General features: G+C 37.5%; 1 protein-coding gene and 1 non-coding gene across 2 annotated transcripts in view; both read right to left on the reverse strand.

Moving 5' to 3' along the window:
- Positions 1–24,435, reverse strand: part of EFL1 (elongation factor like GTPase 1) — a 230,099-nt gene that overhangs the window by 16,678 nt on the left and 188,986 nt on the right. The window contains exons 17-18 of the mRNA XM_007945098.2: positions 15,720–16,702; positions 5,288–5,472 (exon numbers count right to left, since the gene is read on the reverse strand). Of these exons, the coding sequence (XP_007943289.1) occupies positions 5,288–5,472; positions 15,720–16,702 (1,168 nt within the window). The remainder of the gene's footprint in view (positions 1–5,287; positions 5,473–15,719; positions 16,703–24,435) is intronic.
- LOC122150389 lies at positions 15,457–15,563 on the reverse strand. The gene has a single exon (XR_006163638.1). It is a non-coding gene; the product is annotated as a U6 spliceosomal RNA (small nuclear RNA).

The following is a 24,435-nucleotide window of genomic DNA, read 5'->3' on the forward strand; positions in this document are numbered from 1 at the left end:
GAGGTATGCCTGTATTCATTGAAGATGCAAATACAGATACTTTACAGACACAACCAAGTATCTTCCAAGACTGGCTTTTTGGGTTTGAAAGCTTAGGACCATAGTCTCATGGAACAACTCAATCAACTGGCATACACAGTTCACAAAAATCATGATCTGCATCCTGGTGTAAATAAGTGACGTCTGGGCTCTTAAAAGCTTGTGAACAGGCATTTAACATACAACTATGGTCATTAATCACCAGGAGCAAAACAGTTAAGTAGGTAACCAAAATCTCAGAGAAGAATCAAGCCTACCTAAGCCACAACTTCATCTACCCTGAGACCAGAAGAACTAGATAGTGTGGCTATCACCACTGACCATTCTTACCAGGGTTACAATAGATGGTCCCTAACAGAATGGGAGAAAAGTGTGGAGCAGAATTCAAATTCTCATTTAAAATGAACAAAAAGTTAGAGAAACCAGAACAATAGAGAACAGAGGACTCCCAAAGACTACTGCCCTAAGATACTCTTTAAACCTAGAATTGAGTCTATCTCCTGAGATCACCTTTTAGCAAAATAACAGAGTGGCACACAAAATGAAGGATATTACCCATAAAATTAGTGTTGTACTTAAAAATCATCAGTATGAGACTAAAAGATCAATAATTACTCAAAAGCAAAGATGACAAGTTAAGGGGCAGGGAATCTAGAGTACTGAAAAGGGAACAAACAGCACAATGAAAGAGTATGTGATAAGTATAACTGATGTCACTGAACAAGCTGTGCAGATATTGTCAAATGGGAATGCTTGCTGGGTAAACTTTCACCAAAAACGCAGTAAAATATTATTTTTAAAAAACAACCTATCTGGGTCAGTGAAATCCTGCTGTTCTTATACTAGTTGTCACTAAGAATCCATCTAGTCTCAGGTGGGTATATAGCTTAGGGGTGGTAGTGGTTATATGTGGGGAGAGTCAGCAAACTTTTTCTATAAAAGGCCAGATAGGTTTTGCAGGCCATATGTTCTCTGTTGCAAGTATTGATATCAATTGCAGCCATAGAGTCCATTCATAGCAACTGAATGGGTAAAGCTGTATTCTAATAATAATTTTATTTACCAAACCAGTGAGCTACAATCTACTGACCCTGATAGTTAACTGATCCTGATAGTTAAAGACTACACTTCCCAGCCTTCTGGTTAGGTGCAATCTTGTGAGACTTGGAAGCATTATGGTTCTAGGCAATGGGATAAGTGTGAAATGATGTGTGCACTGTCCAGTTCCTGTTCTTAAGGGAAAGTACGTGGCCTCCTCTTTGAACCACAAGTGGAAGTCAAGTGTTGAGCAACGCAGCAAGCCAGAAGGAGGCTGGGCTGCCACCACTGAGTCACCCAACAGCCTGCCTAGCCTTCTCAGTTTCAGACAAAGCACAATATAACCACCTGCCTTATTTAAGCCACTCAATTTTGGGATCCCTCTGTTAGGACAGTGTTTCGGTTACCTCATGCTGCTGAGAGGAATATACCACAAATGGGATGGATTTAACAAACAGGAGTTTATTCTCTTACAATTCAGAGGCTATAAGTAGAGTCCAAAGTGCTAGGCTCCAGGGGCTGGGTGAAAGCCCCTCCAACCTTGGGCTTCAGCTCTGCCCGCTCCTAGCCCACTGAAGCTAAAGGCTTCTCTTCACTCAGGCAACTGCTAGCTGCTGAGGATGACAAACCCAAGGTTGACAAGTAAAACGGCATAGTCTTAATATTACCAAATAACACAGCAGGCCACTAACTCAAGACCAGAAAAAGTCCCAAGATCGGCGGGGCATGGCAGACTGCTGAACAACGACTTGGCTACATGCAGGGTTCAAGCATGCCAAAAAGCTGGAGACCTTCCTCCAAGCTGCTTCTTATATACTGGAAGCAGCTCACATCCCAAAAGCAGCTACATAGTTGCTCCAGTAGATTCCACCATGGAGTTAATTATCAATCTCACCATGGGGAATAACTACATCCAGCTATCCAGCCACTCAAACAGGCATAGCCAAGTTGACACACAAACTTAACTACCACAGACAGCCTTACCTGTTTCCTAAGCAGTATTTGCCCATTAAGAAATGATGACAGCTTTAATTTATAGATTTTTAAAAACATGTGCCTCATAGAATCACTTCTAAGGACAAGGCTGGCTGTGAAATGATGTGGCAATTTTAAACAAACAATAGAATATATGAATTCAAATGTATAATTCTTCCAATAATGAAGTCATTACACCAGCTTTGAAGGCCTGTTTTAGATCTGTGTTTACAGACAATCCCAGCAATTACTTAACTAACCTACACCTTTCTCATGTTCTGATCAAACATATGATGCAGTTTAATGCACCAGTGTTGATCAAGGCCATCTTCATGAGACGGGTGACTTGTTATCTCTAAGATATTCAGAAGCAAGTTCTGAAGGTAGTTCTCAGAAATGACAGCACCAGTGAAGAAAGCGTTTTGCCTCTCAAGGTCATTACTTTGAAGTGGAATAAATCTCTCTCTGTTCTAAATATCATTAGCCCTTGCTGTTGTTGTTGTTATGTGCCGCCGAGTCGGACCCGACTCATAGCGACCCCTCCTTGGGTTTCCGAGGCAGTATCACTACAGAAGTAGATTGCCCCATCTTCCTTCTGAGGAGTGGCTGGTGGGTTTGAACCGCCAGCCTTCTGGTTAGCAGTCAAGTGCCTTAGCCCTACTGCCCTGTAATTACATGTCTGGTTACTAAAACCTATGCTAGAGAATTCTGTAATGATGTTTTTCATTAAGAACATCAGTGATGTATTTATGCCAGACATAGTTTTTATTCTTTAGAAGTTACCCTTTTTTTTTTTATTAACACATCCATTATATTTCTTACTAATTTGTGTTCTTGCAAGAAGTTGAGCGTCAAAAACCAAAACTAAAGAGCTGGATGTCTAGACAGATGGGAAATTACTACCTATAAGCTTGGGGATTAACAAATAACTTACATGTTTTTGGGGCTACTATTTCCTACATAATGAAATGCAGCAATGATATATCATATATTAAGATATGATAAACTGACAAAATTGTCAAAACATCCATTTAGCTTTCAAATGAAGATGAAAAGTGTACATGAAAAATTTCATAATAAATCACTGTTTAAAATGTAGTTTGTCCTGACCAAAAAAAAAAAAAAAAAAAGTATTCTGAAACAGAACAATATTAATCTCGGTTCTATCAAGAATTAAGAATAGAGGGCACCTTTCTTCTTTATCAAAGGAAAAGCAGACACAATAGAGTGCTGTGGACTGGCAAACTGATTTGCATCAATTTAGGTGATTTGAACTTATTGAATTAAAATCAAATTTGTTCTTTCCAAAATCAGTTTTTTGAAGTGTCACCCTTCTAACTTGTGCCAACTCACTTGATCCTAAGTTTCAAGATCAAGAAAGTTCTCCCTCAATTATTCCAGTTCCTGTTCATCATCTAAATTTAAATTATCCACTTACAAGTGCTCTAAAGAAAGGAACTCACCTGGCTAAAGACAATGAAAGAAATAAGAACCATTTAGCATTGATCTGAAGCAAGAGTTTTGCTTAAATAAAATTTAAGAAAAAAAACCCTGAATTATCTGTGAGGACAAGTGCAATGCCTTACTTGATGTCAAGACCAAGCACAAATGACTGTGGTATAGACTCCAAAAATGACAGACAAGAAAACATTCTCCACACCACTGAGGGTGTACCAGTGCCTGACACTAGGGTAGATTTAACACCCCTTATCTCAGGGGTGGGAGCTCTGGTGGCATAGTGCCAAAGGCATCTGACTGTTAACCAGAAGGCTGGTGGTTCAAACCCACAAACCACTCCTTGGAAGGAAGGTTGGGCAATGTACTTCCATAGTGATACTGCCTCGGAAACCCAAGGAGGGGTCGCTATGAGTCGGATCCAACTCAACAGCAGTGGGTTTTTGGGGATCTCAGGGGTAAAACTCAAATAAGTGGCAGAATCAGTATTTGAAATCAGGGCTGTCTGACTCCAATGTCCATGCTTCTTCCACTAAACTACAAACCTCCATGATCAAAGTCAAAGATGTGAAATCATTTAAATTCCTCGTAAACAGTGACAATAAAAACTGCTTGCTTAAGGCTTCTCTACTTACATTCTCTAGTTTTAAAATGCTACTCCTTACCTTAGTTTTTGTCTTGAAACGTAACAAATGATTTTTCCACGTACTTTGCAGTTTCCTCACTCTGGCCTTTTCTATTTTGTCACCTTTTGACTGGAATGTGCTTCTCTGCTTTAGCTGGTTAACAACTACTTTTCCTTTAAGAATCTGCACAGGAAGGTTGGCCTGACCTCCCTGGACCCTCTTGTTCTTATTACTTCTTGGCCTAAGTTCAAGAGCAATGCAATCACAATCTTTTCTTCTCTCCCCAGGAATGCAGATCTGTTAAGTTCTCACTTTTGATTACAAATAAGGTTTGTCTTTTCACCTATCTTTATCAGCACTGAAAGTGGGAGTGTTTAGATGAGGGAGTTCATTCCATAATACTTGAAAGACAGAGAAACACTGAATCTCTATAATGGGGACTAAAAATATATGTTGTTGTTGTTATGTGCCGTCGAGTTGGACCCAACTCATAGTGACCCCTCCTTGGGTTTCCGAGGTGGTAGATTGCCTAACTTTCCTCCCGAGGAGTGGCTGGTGGGTTTGAACTGCCAGCCTTCTGGTTAGCTGTCAAGTGCCTTAGGCACTATGCTATCAGATCTCAATACACAATAATTTCAAGCTGCCCCTTGCAAGAAGTATAATTCTTTCCTCCCCAGGAGGAAAGTTCTTTGAAATTTTACTTTTGAAGAGTCTGTGATATATTTTTTTTTTTTTTTTTGAAAACCTAAAATAATGTCTTTAAAACCAAAAAAAAAAAACTAAACTCACTGCTGTCAAGTTGGATGCGATACATAGCAACCCGTCCTTGGGTTTCCAAGGTAGTATCACTACATGTAGATTGCCCAACCTTCCTTCCAAAATATGTCATTAGAGGGGAAAAAAAGATTAAATGTCTGTGTCTCAGCAAATTTTGCATCAAATAAAAAAAAGAATGAACGTATATATGTATGTATTATATGCCACATCTAATCTAAAGATCATACAATATGAATGAAAAAGGATCGTTTTCCTTCTTCTGGCCATCTGACTGAAAAGCACCAAAGGGCATGGTGAGTTCTGTTTGCTGCTCCTGATCTCATCTGTAGGCAGCACATCCCTAGCTGAGAAAGAAGGAATGGGGTTTGGGGTTTTACCTCCCAATGGCTGAATACCAGCTGTGGGCTGGCCAGACCACTCGTCCGTTTCCTGATTTCATCAGCAAAGCCAAAGCTTTCGGCAACAGGCAGCACAGCCTTGATGATGAACATGTCTGTCCCTTCTTTCATTTCTTCTTGAAGTACTCGGCCTTCTCTCTTCGACAAGACAGCATAGACCCGACCTGCAAAGCCGTAAATCTTTTAAATTAATTGAGCCACATGCAGACTTACATATCCTGTAACAATCCATTAATGAGTAACTTTGTTCTCAGTAATCTTGGTACACATGAGCATGAACATTTTTTTATGATGTCTATTTAAAAGTAAAACATAATAATTACATAAAAATTGTTGCTGTTGTTGTTATATGCCATCGAGTCGGACCCAATTCATAGTGACCCCTTCTTGGGTTTCAGAGGCAGCATCACTACAGAAGTAGATTGCCCAACCTTCCAAGGAGTTGCTGGTGGGTTTGAATAGGTAACAAAAAGTGAAATCACCCTAAAACATTATCCAAAGACAATCCTCACAACACAGCATGAGAAGTAGGACCTTCCAACACAATTTCACGTATGAGCTGTCTTTGAGTAAAAAGTCTTATGAAATCCAATAAAATGAGTATGACTATGCTATGTAATATTAAAACATTTGAATAAGATATTAACATGGTGAGGATGACATAAGCTATGTGGATCTAAGTAGCCAGCTGGCATAACGGCATGAGTATAAAAGAGTTTTATTTCCCTGAAAGTTGATATTTTTTGGAATCTTTAATGTCTGGTAACAATGTCTACTGCCACATCACAAGAAATCTAGCAAGTTCTCTTGGCTGCCACTTTTAATTCTTCTTTAGGCACAAGTATGACGTACACCCAGGAGGGGAATGCCTCTGACTAGAGCTCTGTGTGCATGCCTCTCTGGGTGCTCAAAGTATCCTTTCAACTAGGAAGCAGGACAAACTGTGCAAAGAACAGTGATAAACTGAAATCAGACAATCGTGAAGAACTTGCAATAGCTAGCAGATATTCTAAAGCCTCCTCTTTTATCTATCATTAAAAGAAAGTTTTAATTACATAAGTGATAAATGAATAAATTATCCTTAAACATTAGCATTAGTTAAAAAGAACTATAGTCTCCTCTTACTTCTGCAATGAGTCCTGGACCTGCCTTCCTAAGTAACTACATGAGAAGTCTGGTGTGTAGGCCACCTACCTTTATTTATCTATTTATATTTTGAACTAGAAATTGAGGCACACAGCAAAACTGACTCCTAAACTCTTCTAACTCAGATTTCCCCCTGGTGGTGGTTATTTGGAAAGATAGAGCGAAATAAATGGTAGAACATTATGGTGTCACAAGGCCTTAAAAAATAAAAACCAAAAACTATGACAATGCCATTCTTATGACTTAAGCTTAAATACACATAAACAATCATATTAAAGAGAAAAAAAGCACCATCTTCTTTATTCTTCTAGCTAGCTACCACATTCCTTCTCCATATTTCTTAAGTGGCTAGTATCATTTCTTCACTATGGACTTTCAACATCTAGGCTCTATTTAAACTGCTGCCTTGAAGTTTCACACTAATGTTCATATGCCTAACCTAAATACCCTTCTCCCAATCCTCATTCTCCATGATTTCTCCGTGGTATCTGAAGCGATGGATCAACACCTCCTCTACCAAATCTCTCCAATCTTAGAATCACCCTCTTGATACTTCTGCTGGCCTTTCAACCATCATTCTACTTTTTACTTCAATAACTCCTGTTCTTCCTAAGGGCATTCTCTGAGGTTTCATACTCTTCTCTGAACAAATTCTCCCCTCAGCCTACTCATTCATCATTTGTTTGGTTTCAAATACTAATTTTATGCCTGGAGCACCTCTACATCTAAGCCAGGCTTCTCACCTAGCCAATCACCTATTTACAAGGAGTACCAGGGCATCTCCACTGGGGAACCCAACTTCCTTTTAAATCTAACATGTCTAAGATAGAATTCATTACCTTCTGCAAAAGGCAACTCCATTCTCCCAGTTCTAATCAGTCATTTTCCCCTTGCTATTCCTACTAGAAACCTGAGTTACAGAATCAAAGAACATAGTTTAGAAGAACACTTAAAGGCCAACAAGTTCTACCCCATATTTGGTGCCACGTAGTCATTTAAACTGCTCGAATGCTTGTAAAACTTTCTTCCTTCCAGGGATGTTTGCTCCATCTTTGGACAGCTTTAACTGGTAGGCAATTCTATGCCCCAGATCTGTTTCCCTAAAGTTTTTAATCACCAGGCCTAGTTTTTATCATATGGGACATTCTGCAGACCAGCTATCCTGCCTTCTCTTTTCCAGGCTAAACACCTCCAACCTTTCTGTAACATGGCCTTGGTTTCTTGACCCATCCTGGTCATTTTCCTATTTTAACTACCTGATATATTTACATCCTCTAGGAATATGGTGGGAGCTCTGATGGGGTAGTACCTATGGTATTTGACTGCTAACCAGAAGGCTGGTGGTTCAAACCCATGAGCCACTCCTTGGAAGGAAGACTGGGCAATCTACTTTCATAGAGATAACACCTTGGAAACCCAAGGAGGGGTCACTATAAGTTGAATTGACTCAATAACAGTGAGTTTGGTTTTTTTGGAGTTAGGCATATGGCACCCAGTGAAAACAACACTTCAGGTACAGTTTGAAAAGCTCTGAAAAAAAGCAGAGCAATTATCGTCTTTGTTGGTAATAAATCTTCTTTAGGCTATATGATATTTGTCTTGAGATTTGTAGGAGGAATGGGAGCTCTGGTGGCGCATACTGCCTAAAGCATTTTGACTGCTAACCAGAAGCCCGGCATTTAAACCCACCAGCCACTCCTCAGAAGGAAGACTGGACTCTACTTCCATGGAGACACTGCCTCGGAAACCCAAGGAGGGTTGCTATGAGTCGCAATCAACTCTACAGCAGTGAGTTTGGTATAATAGGAAATGTGTGACCTAGTAATCTGTATTTATCCATTGGATAATAAATCAAATTTATTTTCTAAGAAAAGTTTTAAGGTGGTTTATGGAAGTGAATACAAAATAATGGGACACAGAATGAGAAAACTGGGCAAACAAACCAAGAATGGATAGGCCAGGGGCTTGGCCATGTGATTGCTGCTCTAAGGGCCCGACGCACCTCCCTGTCTGGGTCAAGCCAGCAAGCTTGGATCGATCATTGCAGTAAAAAATGAATGTAATTAATCATGTAATTTTGAGCCATTCAATTTTAATTCCACTAAAACATCTTAAAATGGGCATAGTGATGAATCACCAAACAAAGGAAAATAGTTCTATAAAACCTTTAAAATGCACTTGGTTCTCACTACAGGTGTGTCCAATGCTTGGATACATTCAGAGACCCTCAAAACCTGTTTCTGTTATCAATGAGGAATTAGTGTAGACAAATCAAGGAGGATTTCTGATCATATAGCCTCTGACCGCGAATACTCAATACTCCAACTGGACATCTTTTGCCATGCCACACTTACTCGTTTGTTCACCCACTGAAAGAAAAGATCACTGTGTGACCTACTGTATACAAAGCACCCGGAAGAGCCATCCATTAGGACAAAGAAAACAGCAACAAGATTAATCCTATCAAGATAATTTCAACTGGGGCTCGACTTTTAATTACTACACTATATACATCTCAAAGGAGCCCTGGTGGCACAGTGGTTCAATGCTCAGCTGCTAACCAAGAAGTAGGCAATTCAAACACACCAGCTGCTCTGTGGGAGAAAGATGTGCCAGTCTGCTTCTGTAAAGATTTATAGCCTTGGAAACTCTAACAGGCAGTTCTATAATGTCCTATGGGGTCACTATGAGTCAGAATCAACTAGACAGCAATGGATTTGGTTTGGTTTATAACTCAGCCTGTATTCAAAGTTCTCTCTGACCTGCCAGTGACCATCTACTTCAGCTCCTATGACTGCCACCGCAGACACTATGTGTTAGCCAAGGTAAACCACCCACTGCCCACAGTACTCATTTAAGGTTTTACCACTCTAAACTCACAGTTTCTTCAATCTAAAATACTCTATATTCAAATTCTTTTCATCCTTCAAGGCCTATTCAAAAACAACTTGCTCCATGAAGTTATCCCTGCTGCCTTAATCTGAAAATAACTACTTCATCATTTGAGCTTCATTGAACTTTATCTATTTTGGCATTATAGAGTCTTGTATACACATTTTATTTTTCCATAATAGGTGGTAAGATTGATCTGTAAATTCTACAATATTTAAAGCTAGAAGTTTGACAATTACAGGTATGTTGGCTCCCCTCTCCCCTTTTCAGAATTCACAAAAGGAAGCAGCTGTTCATAGCAATATTTTCTCTAATAGTAAACAAACTGGAAACAATGTAAATTTCCAATTTTGGGATAATGGGTAAATAAATTATAGTACATCAAATTGACAGGTTATTATGCAGACTTAAGATTACAAACAGTATGTAGCCAAATGGAAGCATGCTTATGAAATAATAAATGTATAAAGTAGAATATTAAATTGCTTCTTCCATAAGGTTACAGCTATACAAATTGTACAATTATAGACAATGATTATGAGCTTGTGAGTCCTGTTACTGTTAGTTACACTGTGGAGTAACTTGAATTACACACACACACACACACACAAAATAAGTGGTGGGCACTAGGAAACATCAGTTCACTTATTCTTACAAACCAAGTCACAATGGCCTCTTTTCCTTTTGTTAGTTACCAGACTGCTAAATCAAGCAAATGTGGTTGACAGGATGCAGATGAGTTTCAATCAAATATAAAGTATGCTGTGGACATAATGGAGAAAGTGGGCTGAATGCTATTGTAGAAAAGAATTCAGGTAAAAAGTTCACAGGAAACGGATGCTAACAAGTTGACCTCACCCTGGAAGGGGGTTCTGAATGCTTTAGTTCATAGCTTTGTGTCTTTATTATAATCAACAACTTCATTTAAAAGTCATAATGACCAAATCCAAAGTTGACATGGATCTGAGAGGGTAATAAATACCATGATAGAATCAGGAAAACTAGATAAGGACTGAATTCAACAGGATATAATTCCCCATCAGTAAATGCAAAGTTCTACACTTGCATTCAACCAAACAAGTGTTCAGGATTAGAGAGGAAACACTGAACAGCACTTCCTATGAGATCAATTAGAAATGGGTTTATTTTAAGCTTAATAGGTATCTTTAGTGTGTTGCCATTCAAAGAAAGCTAGTTTAATACTAGGCAGCTGAACTCAAAATTAGTCCATGCATCCAAAGTCCATTTCAAAGTATTACCACTTTCAAGAGATATGTTTTAAAATTTTGCTAATGCAATTTCTCATGTTTCTCTGAAAACCACCATTCCTGCACTAAATTCAATCATTTTTGCTTTCTAATTGTTTTGCATAACTAAGCTCTGTCACCTTAACCCTTCTCTCAAAGCAGGAATCATGCATAACACACTACAGATCAATGTTTATTGTTATTTGTTGAATCGAATTATGAAATGCTGATGAAATGTAAAAAGAACTCCAAGTGTGGAATAAGAAAAGATTCTTAAAAGTAAACAGTGAGTGATACTTACTGAGGGTTTTCGTGATACTAGGACACATATGTTTTAACAATGTAAATGTAAACATTTATTCCTGTATGTATAAATAGAAGGCAGGACTACAATAACTATACTTTGTTAAAACTCTAACTGTTGTTATGTTATTAGGTTCCACGGAGTTGACTCTGACTCATAGCAATGCTATATGACATAGCAGAACTTCCCTAGGGTTTCCTAACCTGAAATCTTTACAGGAGTAGATGGCCAGGTCTTTCCTCCTGCAAAGTGGCTGGTGGGTTTGAACCACTGACCTCTGCTGAGCAGCCAAGTGCTTAATCTGTGCACTGGAGCACCTTAAAACTCTAATATATATGGGGTTCCTTAAAAACTCTAATATATATGGTATAATGGAAAAGGATTAGTTTTACATGTAAGGATACTGACAAAGTTGAAAAAAAATTAAGAGAAAGAATGAAAGTAGTCAACGGATGCAAAAAATAGGAAGAGAACTCCTATTAATCCACATGCCAATTAATTCAAAACACAGAGCAATTCTGGTGTCTAATCCAGTCCTCTAAGGGAATTTTCAAAAAGGATGCTAGAATCACCCCTTTAGAAAAGTAGATTTTACAAAGTAAAGAAGGATTATTTTCTTGGGATTGTTTCTCCAGATAAAATAAAAGAATAGTTTTGAGATGGTTACTTTCCTACATAACTTCCCATTTGGCCCATAATCTTATTCTGCCCATTTATAGAGAGAACTCTTTATTTAACAACTTGTGAAGAAATAACAAATTTTAAAAAGACATTATTTGCTACATAAAAGAGACCTGAAATCAACTTGTGCCCATTCTTGGAGAATTAAAGCAAGAGTGAGCAAAATCTTCTTGGAAGATCTATTCTGCCCATTTATAGAGAGAACTCTTTATTTAACAACTTGTGAAGAAATAACAAATTTTAAAAAGACATTATTTGCTACATAAAAGGGACCTGAAATCAACTTGTGCCCATTCTTGGAGAATTAAAGCAAGAGTGAGCAAAATCTTCTTGGAAGATCTCTGAAGATTCATACAGGAATCAAAAGGCCCTTGGGACAAAGAAGTTTTATTCACCTCTTTTTTCCAGTTGATTTAGAGAAAAAGGAAAGAATAGGAAGTGAACAGCTGACTACGTTGACAGGCCTCGGACCTTCAAGACTGGCTATCAATACCAAAGAGTCCTTCATAAACAATGAGAAAAATTTTGAGTCAAAGCAAGAGGGCTTCAAACCATATCAGGAAAAAAAAACAAAAACCCAGATTAAATCTAAACATAAGAGTCTTTAAAGATGAGCCAGCTGGTCTCAGGAAAATGTATTAAGAAAGCTGACTACTAACAGTGGTACAGAAATTGTATACTAACCAACCCACAGTGTGAGTGACACATGCACACAGCTCCCACACAAGAGGGTGAGTAAGTGGGGTTTCATGGAAGTCACCGAGGCCTAACACAGTTGACATTTGTGCCTGGATAAGGCAAGACAAAGATATATTTTGCTCTCCCCCCCCCCCAAAAAAAAAACACAGCAAGGAAAATAGCTCTGGTTAAGATACCCACACATTCCTAGGAAGTGGCAGTCTGGAGGCTAGGTGAGGAGTGTCAAAGCAATACTTCTATGAAATTGTCCTAGGACTATCTGACCACATGCAGGGTCCAGGTAGTGATTTCCTAAGAAAGAAAGAAAAAAACCAACTGACTGGCGTTGAGCCAATTCCAATTCACAGCAACCCTATATGACAGAATAGAACTGCTCTCCAAAGGGTTTCCAAGGCTATAAATCTTTATGGAAGGAGACTGCCATATCTTTCTGCCATGCAGCAGCTCGTGGGTTCCATCTGCTGACCTTTTACTTAGCAGCTGAGTTCTTAACCACTTTGCCACCAGGGCTCCTGATTTCCTAATAGAAATGAGAAAATGGGGACAGAGGGGTGACTCACATTGTGGATCAAAAATGCCAATGGCTGATCTTGGCTTCACATGTTCAGCTGAAAACTTGTCCTCTTAGAAAACAAAGGACAAATGTCACTCCAACGGATAATATGGAAAAGATGAGAATTCTGGGAGAAAATAAGTATTCCCATTATTTTGGGAGTCTAGAGGAGGAAAAGGCATAGACCTACATAGACCCTGGGCTTTTGGAAGGGTCATTTAAACATATGAAGGGAAAGGTAAAATATGAAAATATGCTTTAGGATAAAAGACCCTCAGATAAACTTTCTTTTGGAAGTAGTAAGAGAGCCTAAAAAAAAGAGAAAAATCAATCATGAATGGTCCCAATGAGACAAACAATGTATCCCGCCTCTTCCCCCTCCAAATACAATAGTAGCTCCAAAATAAATCAGTGGAGTTATGGAGGATCCTCTGTTGTGTCTCATAACTCTTAGTTTTGAGAGGACATAAGGATGGAAGATGTGGGTACCAACTAAGGGTGGATCAGTGACATATCAAGATATTAAAAACCAGAATGAACTAGGCCAAACAAAACAATAGAGCTAAAAAGGTCTTTTCCATTACTTTCAAAACAAGGATGTGGCACGCCTATAACTGGAGAAAGCTGTATAATGTTAGTAAGACAGTAAGAAGGTAAGGGTTCTCAACACTCATTATCTCCATTCTTTGCAGTAAGAAGAATGGTGAACACACTATAGCAGGTAGGATAAAAGTAATGCAATGAAGTTCAAGATAGCTGAGAAGTTGATAAGCAAGTACTTGGCTTTCTTAAACTAGAGTTAAAGTCTCCAAGAACAGAATTATGTCCACAGTGCTAAAGAAATTTGCCCTTCGGAGTATGGATAGTGGGAAAGGTGCCAGGCCATACGTAAAACTTTACTATTGTCAGGCTTACTACATAATTTAGGTATAACTTAAGAAAAAAAAAAAAACTGTACAGACTCAATTTACTCATACATAAATATAGGAGTTAGTGGTACTACATAATTTCTACAGTCCTGTCAATTACTAAAAAAAGAAAAAAAATTTTAAGTTCTACCTTTTTTGAAAAAAAATTGTACAGACTCAGTTTACTCACACATAAATATAGGAGTTAGCGGTACTACATAATTTCTACAGTCCTGTCAATTATCAAGAAAAAGGAAAAAAAATTAAGTTCCACCTTTTGGGAACAGAATGAGAAGACACTGGGAAAAAAAATAATGATAAGATGCAACTGCTAAATTGCATTAAAAGATGAACACTGTATCACATGTAGGGGTGACAGTATGCCTGTGTTCCCTGGAAGTATTCAAATAGAGGTGCTATAAACAAATGTCAAGGAAGGAAAAGTTGGAGGTGAGCTCTGAAGTCTTTCCCAAGGATTTCTAAAGAATCAAGATTCTTGGATTCCAACTCTGCCTTTTTAAATTAGAGGTTCTTGATGAGTATAAAGAATCTGGAATGGTCTAGGTAAGTGTTCCCCAAATGGATCTGTGGGTTCCATAAGATGGTAATAAGTATGCTATATTAAAATGAGGTTGAGAAACACTGTATATTATACACCATATTTAGAAATTCAATTCACAGTACACACTGGCATATTAACAGCTTTAAGAAGTTTTATAGGAGTCAAATCTACGTAATTTTGTTTAAGCCAGATTTTTTTTTTTTTTTGAAATGCTACTATGGAGGATCAATTTGTCTCATGGGATCTTACTGTGATGTAAACCTAAATTTCTTCTGGGGTGAAAAAAAGTTTGGATTTCTGCTTTTAGGAATTTATCAGCAAGATCTTACCAAAAAGAATGTAAAATAACCACACATCGGCTCAAAGGACCTCAGGGTTAGAATCAACCTAATAATTGGTCCATTCTCTTGTCCAGTGCTCAATCCCTCTTTATGTCCTCTCCTCACCACTGAAAAGAGTCCCATGACCCCAAGAGGGTAAGAGAGCCACTGTGTGCCAGGAACTATGCTACATACTATATTTGTGTTCTCATTTAAGCGTCACAACTTCTACTGAGTTATGATCTTTAGTTGTTGGTGAAGAAAATAATTCTCAGTTAAGTAATATCTGCTGAAAGTCAAATTAGGTACCAAATACCAGGGCTCCATGTCTCCTGAGGATGCAAAGACCATCCTGCCTCCCACAAAGAGAGAAAAACTGGGTGGGGTGGGGGTCGGGGTTTGATATAACAGGTATAATAGTTAGTGATGAATAAAGCTCCAAATAATTTTCTTCTCCAGAAAGGACCCTGAACTCACAAAAGCTCTTTTGTGTCAGGAGTATAAGAATGTCACCTTACTCCTTGATCATTTTCTGAACAAAACTGGCTACACACAATGATATGGTTATTCACTCAAGAAAAACTGCTGCACAGGTTTGGATGGTACCATATAAGTTTAAAGAGGCAGTTAAAACCTCATTCACTACAAGTTTCATTATAGAAAAGATCCTTTCCATTTGTTACAAAAGAAAAGATCTTTAGTATTCAGATGTTTTTCCCCCTCAAGATTTTAACAGTTAAGTCCCTTGGCTTTTTGTTGTTGTTGTTGTTATTAAAATATACAACTTTAATATCTTTTTTTTTTTTTAATTGTGATTTGGGTAAAAATTTACAGAAAAAAATATGGAACGCTTCACAAATTTGCATGTCATCCTTGTGCAGGGGCCATGCTAATCTTCTCTGTATCGTTCCAATTTTAGCATATGTGCTGCCGAAGCGAGCACAAGGCCCTTGGCTTTTAAGATGTTAGTTCCTTAGTAAATTTACGATAACGTTGCTTCAAAAAAAAAAAAAAAATGGGTTGGGTTTAAATTTTTCCGACCTAGGAGACTTCTCTCGTAACCAGGCATTTCTCATTGTCTTTCCCCTTCCTTCCTTACCGAGAACATCACCAGTGGCCATGATGTCACATGTGTACATAGCTGCCATCAGGCGCTGTGGTTTCACTTGCAGTGCATAGCGGCATGCTTCCTTCATAGTGGCAATTAGCTGCCCTGAGAAGGGACCATAACAGTCACTGAGTGAAATGTCTTCTTTCTGAGCAGTCCTCTTCTCAAAGGGCTCAGTGCAGCCATCTTGCAGCTCTTGGTTTTCATCTCCACGAGAGCCTGTTTCATCTCCCCGCTGTCCCTCTTGTACCAGATCACTCTGCTTTTGATTCTGTTTATCACTTGTTCCTTTTTCCTCAAATCTACTTAAGTCCCATTTTTCTAGAACAAAACAGACACCCATGAGAGGCTCCTCACACATGGGGCCAGAGAGGGTTGCTAGCTGGAAGCCACTAACAATACTATTTCCCAAATCTCTGTATTTAGTGGCATCTTTTGAAGCTTTGCTGACTGAACCTGGCCATACTGAGTTCTGAAAATCGACACTTTTATTGACTAGTATGTTGGGGCCACACTTTCGTGGGCCAAATGACCAGATTTGGTCAATAGTGTTCCTCCATTTTCTTCCTGTTAACTGTTGCTCTAGTTTTCCTTTGAATTCCCAGATTTTCTCTTGGGTCTTCTGGTGAATTATCTGAGTATTTCTGCCCTCATTCAAAGAGGATGTCAACTGCTCAATAGAACGAATCAAATCACTATTTTCTTCCAGTATCTGAGTGACTTCTTCCGGAAGGGGCATGGCTCGAACACTGAGTGTGGCAAGTTTATTGGGAGTTGTCATGGTGATTAGCCCATCAGAATCAACTTGTACTCCTTCAGGGATTTTGCTTTGATCTTCTTTTGTTTGGTGTATGACTGCAACTTTTTGCTGTTTACCTATTTCTTCATTGACCATGTCAACTTTTGGGGGCTTTGTGATTGTTTCTCTGAATGGAATAATGGGTTCAGATACACTGATTTGAATCTTCGCAAACCTATAGACAAAATCAAGAGAAATAATGTAAGGTTATAATTGAAATTGTATTCAAAGCTTTTGGGTAGAAATATTACACAATGGAGAGTCTGAAAAAGCACAGAAACATAAAAATTATTTTATTTTGAAGATCTGTAACTTACATTATGTTAAATTTAAAGACTGCTTTCATGTCAGATTGAAAAGATTACCTCTAATGAGAACACACTTTCAAGGAGTTCTCTGCATGTATTAGAATTTCACTGTTTTGTTCATTCTCAAAATAAATGAACCACCTATTTAGATAAGAATGTTTTAAATAGAAAATAAGTGTTTTAATAGGATTTGATATATGAATTCTTTAAAATAGTATTTACTAACTTACAAGTTCAGAGAAGAAAAACCCAATTGATTATAACTCCAAATTGATATCATAATCACAGAACTAAAGGACAGGTAGTCTGAATCTCCCATTGTATTTGGCACTGATCATACATGATCCAGATTGTCTGGAATAACACTTTACAAAAGAGCTTTTTGCAATGACAGAAATGTTCTGTTTCTGTGCCGAAATGTGATAATGAGCACTTCCAATGTGGATAGTGCAACTGAGGAATTGAATCTGAGCTTGATTTCATTTTAAATAAATTTAAAAAGCCAACTATATGAATGTTCCACAGAGATACCGTCTAGGAAACCCAAGGAGGGATCACTATGAGTCAAATCGACTCAACAGCAGTGAATTTGATTTGGTTATGTGAAATATGCCTAATATGATTAAAAAATTAGCTTTTAATTTTACTGGATTTTAATTAATTTGATTTTAAACAGTAACATGTGGCCAGTAGCTAAAGTATTAGACAGCATAGTTCTTGACACTCAGTCTGGTATCAAGTTCAAGTGAGGCCTGTTGCTACATGATGTTAAATTTAGTTTCATGGACTTTCTTCCTAAAAGAATTTTAACTTTACAGGTGGTTGGATTCAGGAAAATGGCATGGATTGACTCTGAAGACAATAAAACCATGCAATTTTTCCTTTACCCTTATTTTCTGTCTACCTTATTCCCAGGTAGACATGAAAGCTCTGGTCTGGTCTATGCCTGCTATTGGTAATGTGGATGAACATATGCATAATATATGTCTATGTGTGTGTATGTGTGTAATTATAGTAGATGAAATCTTGGGATCTAGGAACAATGCATTTCCCTGGGTTATAGTAATAAAAGAACAGAATACAGAAAGTATAAACTTCTGAAATTCTTACTTTTGATTATGCATTTGCTTCTGTTTTCTACATTTGGTGAATATAAAGCAGGAATCTGGTTTATCTAATTTTATACTTTTTGATACATTAGAAAACTCAACAAACAGATTTTCTGAAAATAAGTTAACAAAATTTATTTCAGAAGAAATGTAAAACCTGAAGACACCAAAACACATGGAAGATAAAAATGTTATAAAAAATTACTTCTAAAAAAGGCTCTGATTTTCTCAGTATTACTTTGTTAAGGGATCAATCAGAAAAATGATCATAACAAAATAAATAAAGCCAAGATTCATGTGGGATACAATCAGAGGAATAACTTACATGTAATTGGAATACCAAAATAGGAAGAGACAAATAAAACAAGAAAGAATATCGTTGAAGATTTATTGGAAGAGAATTTCCCTAATATGATGAATGACAAAAATAAATCCATTCAAGAAGTTCAACAAACACCAAACAGGGCAGACTCCAAAAGAAAATCACCAATATATATTATAATCAAACTCACCAAAACCAAAGAAGAATTTTGAAAGCAGTGTGGGAAAAACAGAAAGTTACCTATAAAGGGCAACCAATAAGACAAAGTTCTGATTTCTCAGCAGAAAAAATGCAGGCAAAAAGGCAATGGGATGATATATACAAAACTCTGAAAGAAGAAAAACTGCCCATGAAGATTTATATACCCAGCAAAGCTGTCCTTCAAATATGAGGGTTAAATTAGGACATTTCCAGATAAATAGAAATTGAGGGAATTTGTTAAAACCAGACCAATCGTACAAGAAATGCTTTAGCAAGTCCTCCGGACAGAAACCAACAACAGCAAACAGCAATTGATGATTAACACACATAATGACATAACCCATAAACCAATGCAATTATGTTGTTGTTATTATTATTTGCCATTGAGTCGGCCCCGACTCATAGCGACCCCTCCTTGGGTTTCCGAGGCAGTATCACTACGGAAGTAGGAATGCCCAACCTTCCTTCCAAGGAGTGGCTGGTGGATTTGAACCGCCAGCCTTCTGGTTAGCAGTCAAGTGCCTTAGGCACTACGCTACCAGAGCTCCTAATGCAATTATAGACTGTTCCCTGTCTACAGTCTTGTAAGCTTATTTTACTTTGCATTCTTCTCCAATGCAATTACAGAAAAAGGCAAAGAAAAATAAACTTACAAGACTGTAAACAGGGAACTAGAGAACTCAATTGGTAAATAAAGGCAACTGCAAACCAAAAAGAGGGAATAAATAGCATAGTTACAGAACTTTTAAATGGTGAGAAAGTCATGAGATGGAGAAGACTGTTCTAAACTTGGGAAGAAAATAATAAATCACAGGGTAACCAAAAAAGAAAAATAATAAGCCTATGCACCAAAATAAAAAAAACATGAAAGATACAAATATTTAGCAAATACTAAAAAAAAATGCAATGAAGGAAATGATAACACAATTCATAAACAAAATGAGCTCAACAGAGAAAAGGATACGGAATAAAGAAATCAGTAACACCACACACACACACACACACAAGTAACAAAATGACAGCAACAGATTCATACTTGTCGATAATTACACTGGATGTCAATGGACTAAATGTACCACTCAAGAGACGGAGAGCTGCAGACAGGATAACAAAACAGACCCATCAATATGTTGTCTATAAGAGACACACCTTAGAGACAAAGACAAAAATAGACTAAAAATCAAGTAATTGGCAACCAAAAAAGCAGAGTGTCAATATTAATTTCTGATAAAATAGACCTTAAGACAAAAACCACCATAAGAGACAATTATATAATGATTAAAAGATCAACTGAACAAAGGGATGTATCTATAATATCTACACACCCAATGAAAGACCCCCAAAATACATAAATGAAACCATAACAGAATTGAAAAGACAAACAGATGACTCCATAGTAATAGCAGGAGACTTTAAATGCACCACTTAAAACGGAAGATAGAACCAGTGGAAAGAAACTCAACAAATACACAGATGAACTAAATGATACAAACAACCAATTTGACCTTATAGACATCTACAGAGCACTTTGCCCAACAATAGCACAATAAACATTCTTTTCTAGTACATGAGAACATTCCCAGGATAGATCATATGTCAGGCCACAAAGCAAGCCTCAATAAATTTGAAATACTGCAAAGTATCTTCTCATATCACAGTAGAATAAAATTAGAAATCAACAATAGGAAGATCAATGAAAAAAGAGCAAACACATGGAAACTGAGTAACAGCCTCCTTAAAAACTACTGAGTAATAGAAGAAATGAAAAATAAAATAAAATAACTCCTTGAATCAAAGAAGAACAAAAACACAACATACCCAAATCTTAGGGACACAGCAAAAGCAGTGATCAGAGGGCAATTTTTAGCAATAAATGCACACAATAAAAAAAAAAAGTGCCCAAATCAGTATCTTAACCCAACATCTCCAACAATTAGAAAAAGAGCAGAAAAAATAAAGCCTACAGTCACCAGACGAAAAGAAGTAATAAGGATTTGAGCAGAAATAAATGAAACAAAAAATAGACAAAAGAAAAAAATCAACAAGACTAGAAGTTGGTTCTTTGAAAAGAGCAATAATATCAACAAATAACTAGCAAACTTAACAAAGGAAAAGAGGGCGAAGAGAAAAATAACACGAATAAGAAATGAAATGGGAGATGTCCCAACAGAACCAACCAAAGTAAAAAGGTTAGTATCAGGACACTATGAAGAACTATGCTCCAACAAATTCAAAAATCTAGAAGAATGGACAGATTTCTAGAAACTTACTACTTACCTAAGCTAACACAGACTGAGGTGGAAAATTTTAACAGACCCATAACAAAAGAAGAATTACCAGGTCATAAAAAAATTATCAACAAAAACAAGTCCTGGCCCAGATGGTTTCACTGGAGAATTCTACCAAACAAATATTCAGAGAACTGACAGCAATCCTACTCAAACTATTCCAAAACATACAAAGGGATGGAATTCTCCTAAATTCATTTTATGAAGCAACCATAACCTTGATACCCAAACCAGGCAAAGACATCACTCAAAAGGAAAACTACAGTCCCTCATAAATATACGTGCAAAAATCTTCAACAGAATCCTATCAATCAATGCAGAAAAGGCATATGATAAAATCCTGATAAAAACTCCAAAAAACAGGAATAGAAGGGAAATTCTTCAACATAATAAAAAGCATATATACAAAACCAACCCCCCAAAAAACCAAACTCACTGCCATCGAGTCAACTTTGACTCATAGCAGTGCCTCCTTGCGGTCCTGAAGCTGTATCTCTATGAAAGTAGATTGCCCAGTCTTCCTTCCAAGGAGTGGCTGGTGGGTTTGAAGAATCAGCCTTCTGGTTAGTAGCCAAATGCCTTAGGTACTACGCCACCAGAGCTCCTCAAAAAAACCAACACCCAACATTATTCTCAATGGAGAGAGAATGAAACCATTCCCCTTGAGAATAGGAACCAGACAAGGATGACTTGTATCTCCAATTCTATTCAACATTTTTCTGGAAGTCTTAGGGCAATATGGCAAGAGAGGGAAATAAAAGGCATCCAAATTGGTAAGAAGAAAGAAAACTATCCCTATTTGCTGATGATATGATCCTATACCTAGAAAATCCAAGAGGCTCAGCAACAAAACTACTTAAACTAATTGAGAAATTTAGCATAGTGGCAGGATACAAGATAAACATACAAAAATCAGCTGGATTCCTCTACACCAGCAAAGAGATTGCTAAAAAGGAAATCAGGAAATCAGTGCAATTTACAAGAGTTATCAAATGGGTAAAATACTTGGCAATAAATCTTACCAGGAACACAAAAGACTTATACAAAGAAAATTATAAAACACTACTTCAAGAAACTAAGAGATCTACATAAATGGAAGAACATACCATACTCATGGACAGGAAGACTGTTAATCATGAAAATGTCAATAGTACTCAAAGCAATCTATATATTCAAGACAATCCCAATCCAGATTCCATCTTTAAGGTTCCATCTTTAAGATTCTTTAAGGATGTGGAAAAAACAATCACTAACTTTATATTAACAAATTGTGCTGGCAAACTGGTTATCCATTTACAGAAAAATTAAACAAGAACCATACCTCAAAACACACGCAAAACTAACTCCAGATGGATCAAAGACTTAAATATGAAACCTAAAACTAAACAGTTTATTGAAGAAAAAATAAGGGCAAACTTAGAGGCCCTAATTTATAGCATGAATAGACTACCAAGCATAACACAAGATGCACAAACAGCAGAAGATAATTCAGATGATTGGGACCTTCTACAAATTAAATTCTTATGTGCAGCAAAAGACTTCTCCAAAAGAGTAAAAAGAGAACTTAAGGGGAAAAATATTCAGCAGTGACATATCTGACAAGGGACTTATCTATAGTAAACTCCAGCACCTCAACATCAAAAAGACAAACAATCCAATTAAAAAACGAGTAGAAGACATGAACAGACACTTCACTAAAGAAGATACTTAGATGGCCAAAAAAAAAAAAAAAAAAAAAAAAACCACATGAAGAAACATTTGTGGTCATTAGCCATTTGTTGTTGTTGTTGTTGTTGTTGTTGTTAAGTGCTGTCGACTCGGATCCGACTCACGGTGACCCCTCCTTGGGTTTCTGAGGCAGTATCACTATAGAAGTACATTGCCCAACCTTCCTTAGGTGATGTCAAGTCAGCTCTGACTCATAGTGACACTACGTACAACAGAATGAATCATTTCCTGGTACTGTGCCAGCCTCAAGATCCTTATTATGCCTGAGCCCATTGTTGCAGCTAATGTATCAATCCATCTCAGTGAGGGACTTACCTTTTTTCAATAACCTTCCACCTTACCAAGCATGATATCCTTCTCCAAGGAATGGGCCATTCTGACAACAAGACCAAAGCAGGAAAGATGAGCATTCTGCCTGCACTTTTTCCAGGACAGATTTCTTAGTTCTTCTGGCAGTGCATGGTACTTTCAGTATTCTTTACCAACACCACCATTCAAAAGCATCAACTCTTCTTTGGTCTTCCTTATGTATTGTCCAACTTTCATAAGCATACGAAGCAACTGAAAATACCATGGCTTGGGTTAGTGCATCTTACTTAGTTTTCAGAGACATCTTTGCACTTCAACACTTTAAAGAAGTCTTTTGCAATAGATTTGCCCAGTGATTTCCTGACTGTTGCTTCCACTGGTGTTGATTGTGGATCTAAGTAATATGAAATATTTGACAACTTCAATCTTTCTCCATTTATTGTGATGCAGCTCATTGGTCAAATTGTGAGGATTTTTGCTTTATGTTGAGATGTAATCCATACTGCAGAGTATAGTCTTCAATCTTCATCAGTAAGTGCTTCAATTCATCTTCACTTTCATCAAACAAGGTTGTGTTGTCTGCATATCTCAGGTTGATTAATGAGTCTTCCTCCAATTCTGATGCGACATTCTTCTTCATATAGACTAGCTTCTCGGATTATATGCTCAGCATACAAATTGAATAAGCATGGTCAAAGGATACAACCCTGACACACTCCTTTCCTGATTTTAAACCACGCAGTGTCTTCTTGTTCTGTTCAAATGACACCTCCTAGTCTATGCATAGGTTCCTCGTGAGCACAATTAAGTGTTCTGGAATTCCTATTCTTCTCAATGTTTTCCATAATTTGTTATGATCCACATATTCAAATACTTTTACATAGTCAATGAAACACAAGTAAACTTCCTGCTGCTATTGTTTGCCTTCAGCTAAGATCCATATGACATTAGCAATGGTATCCCTCATTCCATGTTTTCTTCTGAATCCAGCTTGCATTTCTGGAAGTTCTCTGCCAATATACTGCTGCAACTGTTTTTAAATTATCTTCAGCAAGATTTTACTTGCATGTGGTATTATTGATATTTTTAGATAATTTCCACATTCTGTGGGATCACCTTTCTTTGGAATGAGTACAAACATGGATCTCTTCCAGTCAGCTGGCCAGGTAGCTGTCTTTCAAATTTCCTGGCAGATGAGTTAGTGCTTCTAGTGCAACACCTAGTTGCTCAAACATCTCAATGGGTATTCTGTTAATTCCTGGAGACTTGGTGGTGCAGTGCTTAACACATTTGACTGCTAACCAGAAGGCTGGCGGTTCAACCCACCAGCTACTCCTCAGAAGGAAGACTGGGCAATCTACTTCCATAGAGATACTGCCTCAGAAACCCAAGGAGGGGTTGCTACGGGTTGGAATTGACTCAAGGACAATGAGTTTGTTTTTGTTTTGTTTTGTTTTTGTTCTTTGCCAATTCCTTCAATGCAGCTTTGACCTTTTCTTCAATATCTATGGTTCTGGATCATATGCCACCTCCTGACATGGATGAACACTGACCAATTCTTTTTGGTACAGTGACTCTATATTCTTTCCATCTTCTTTTGATGTTTCCTGCAACATTCAATATATGGCCTATAGAATCTTTCC

Source organism: Orycteropus afer, unplaced genomic scaffold (genome assembly GCF_000298275.1).
Source record: "Orycteropus afer afer isolate SDZICR_OR568_19922 unplaced genomic scaffold, OryAfe1.0 scaffold00132, whole genome shotgun sequence".
NCBI lineage: Eukaryota > Metazoa > Chordata > Mammalia > Tubulidentata > Orycteropodidae > Orycteropus > Orycteropus afer.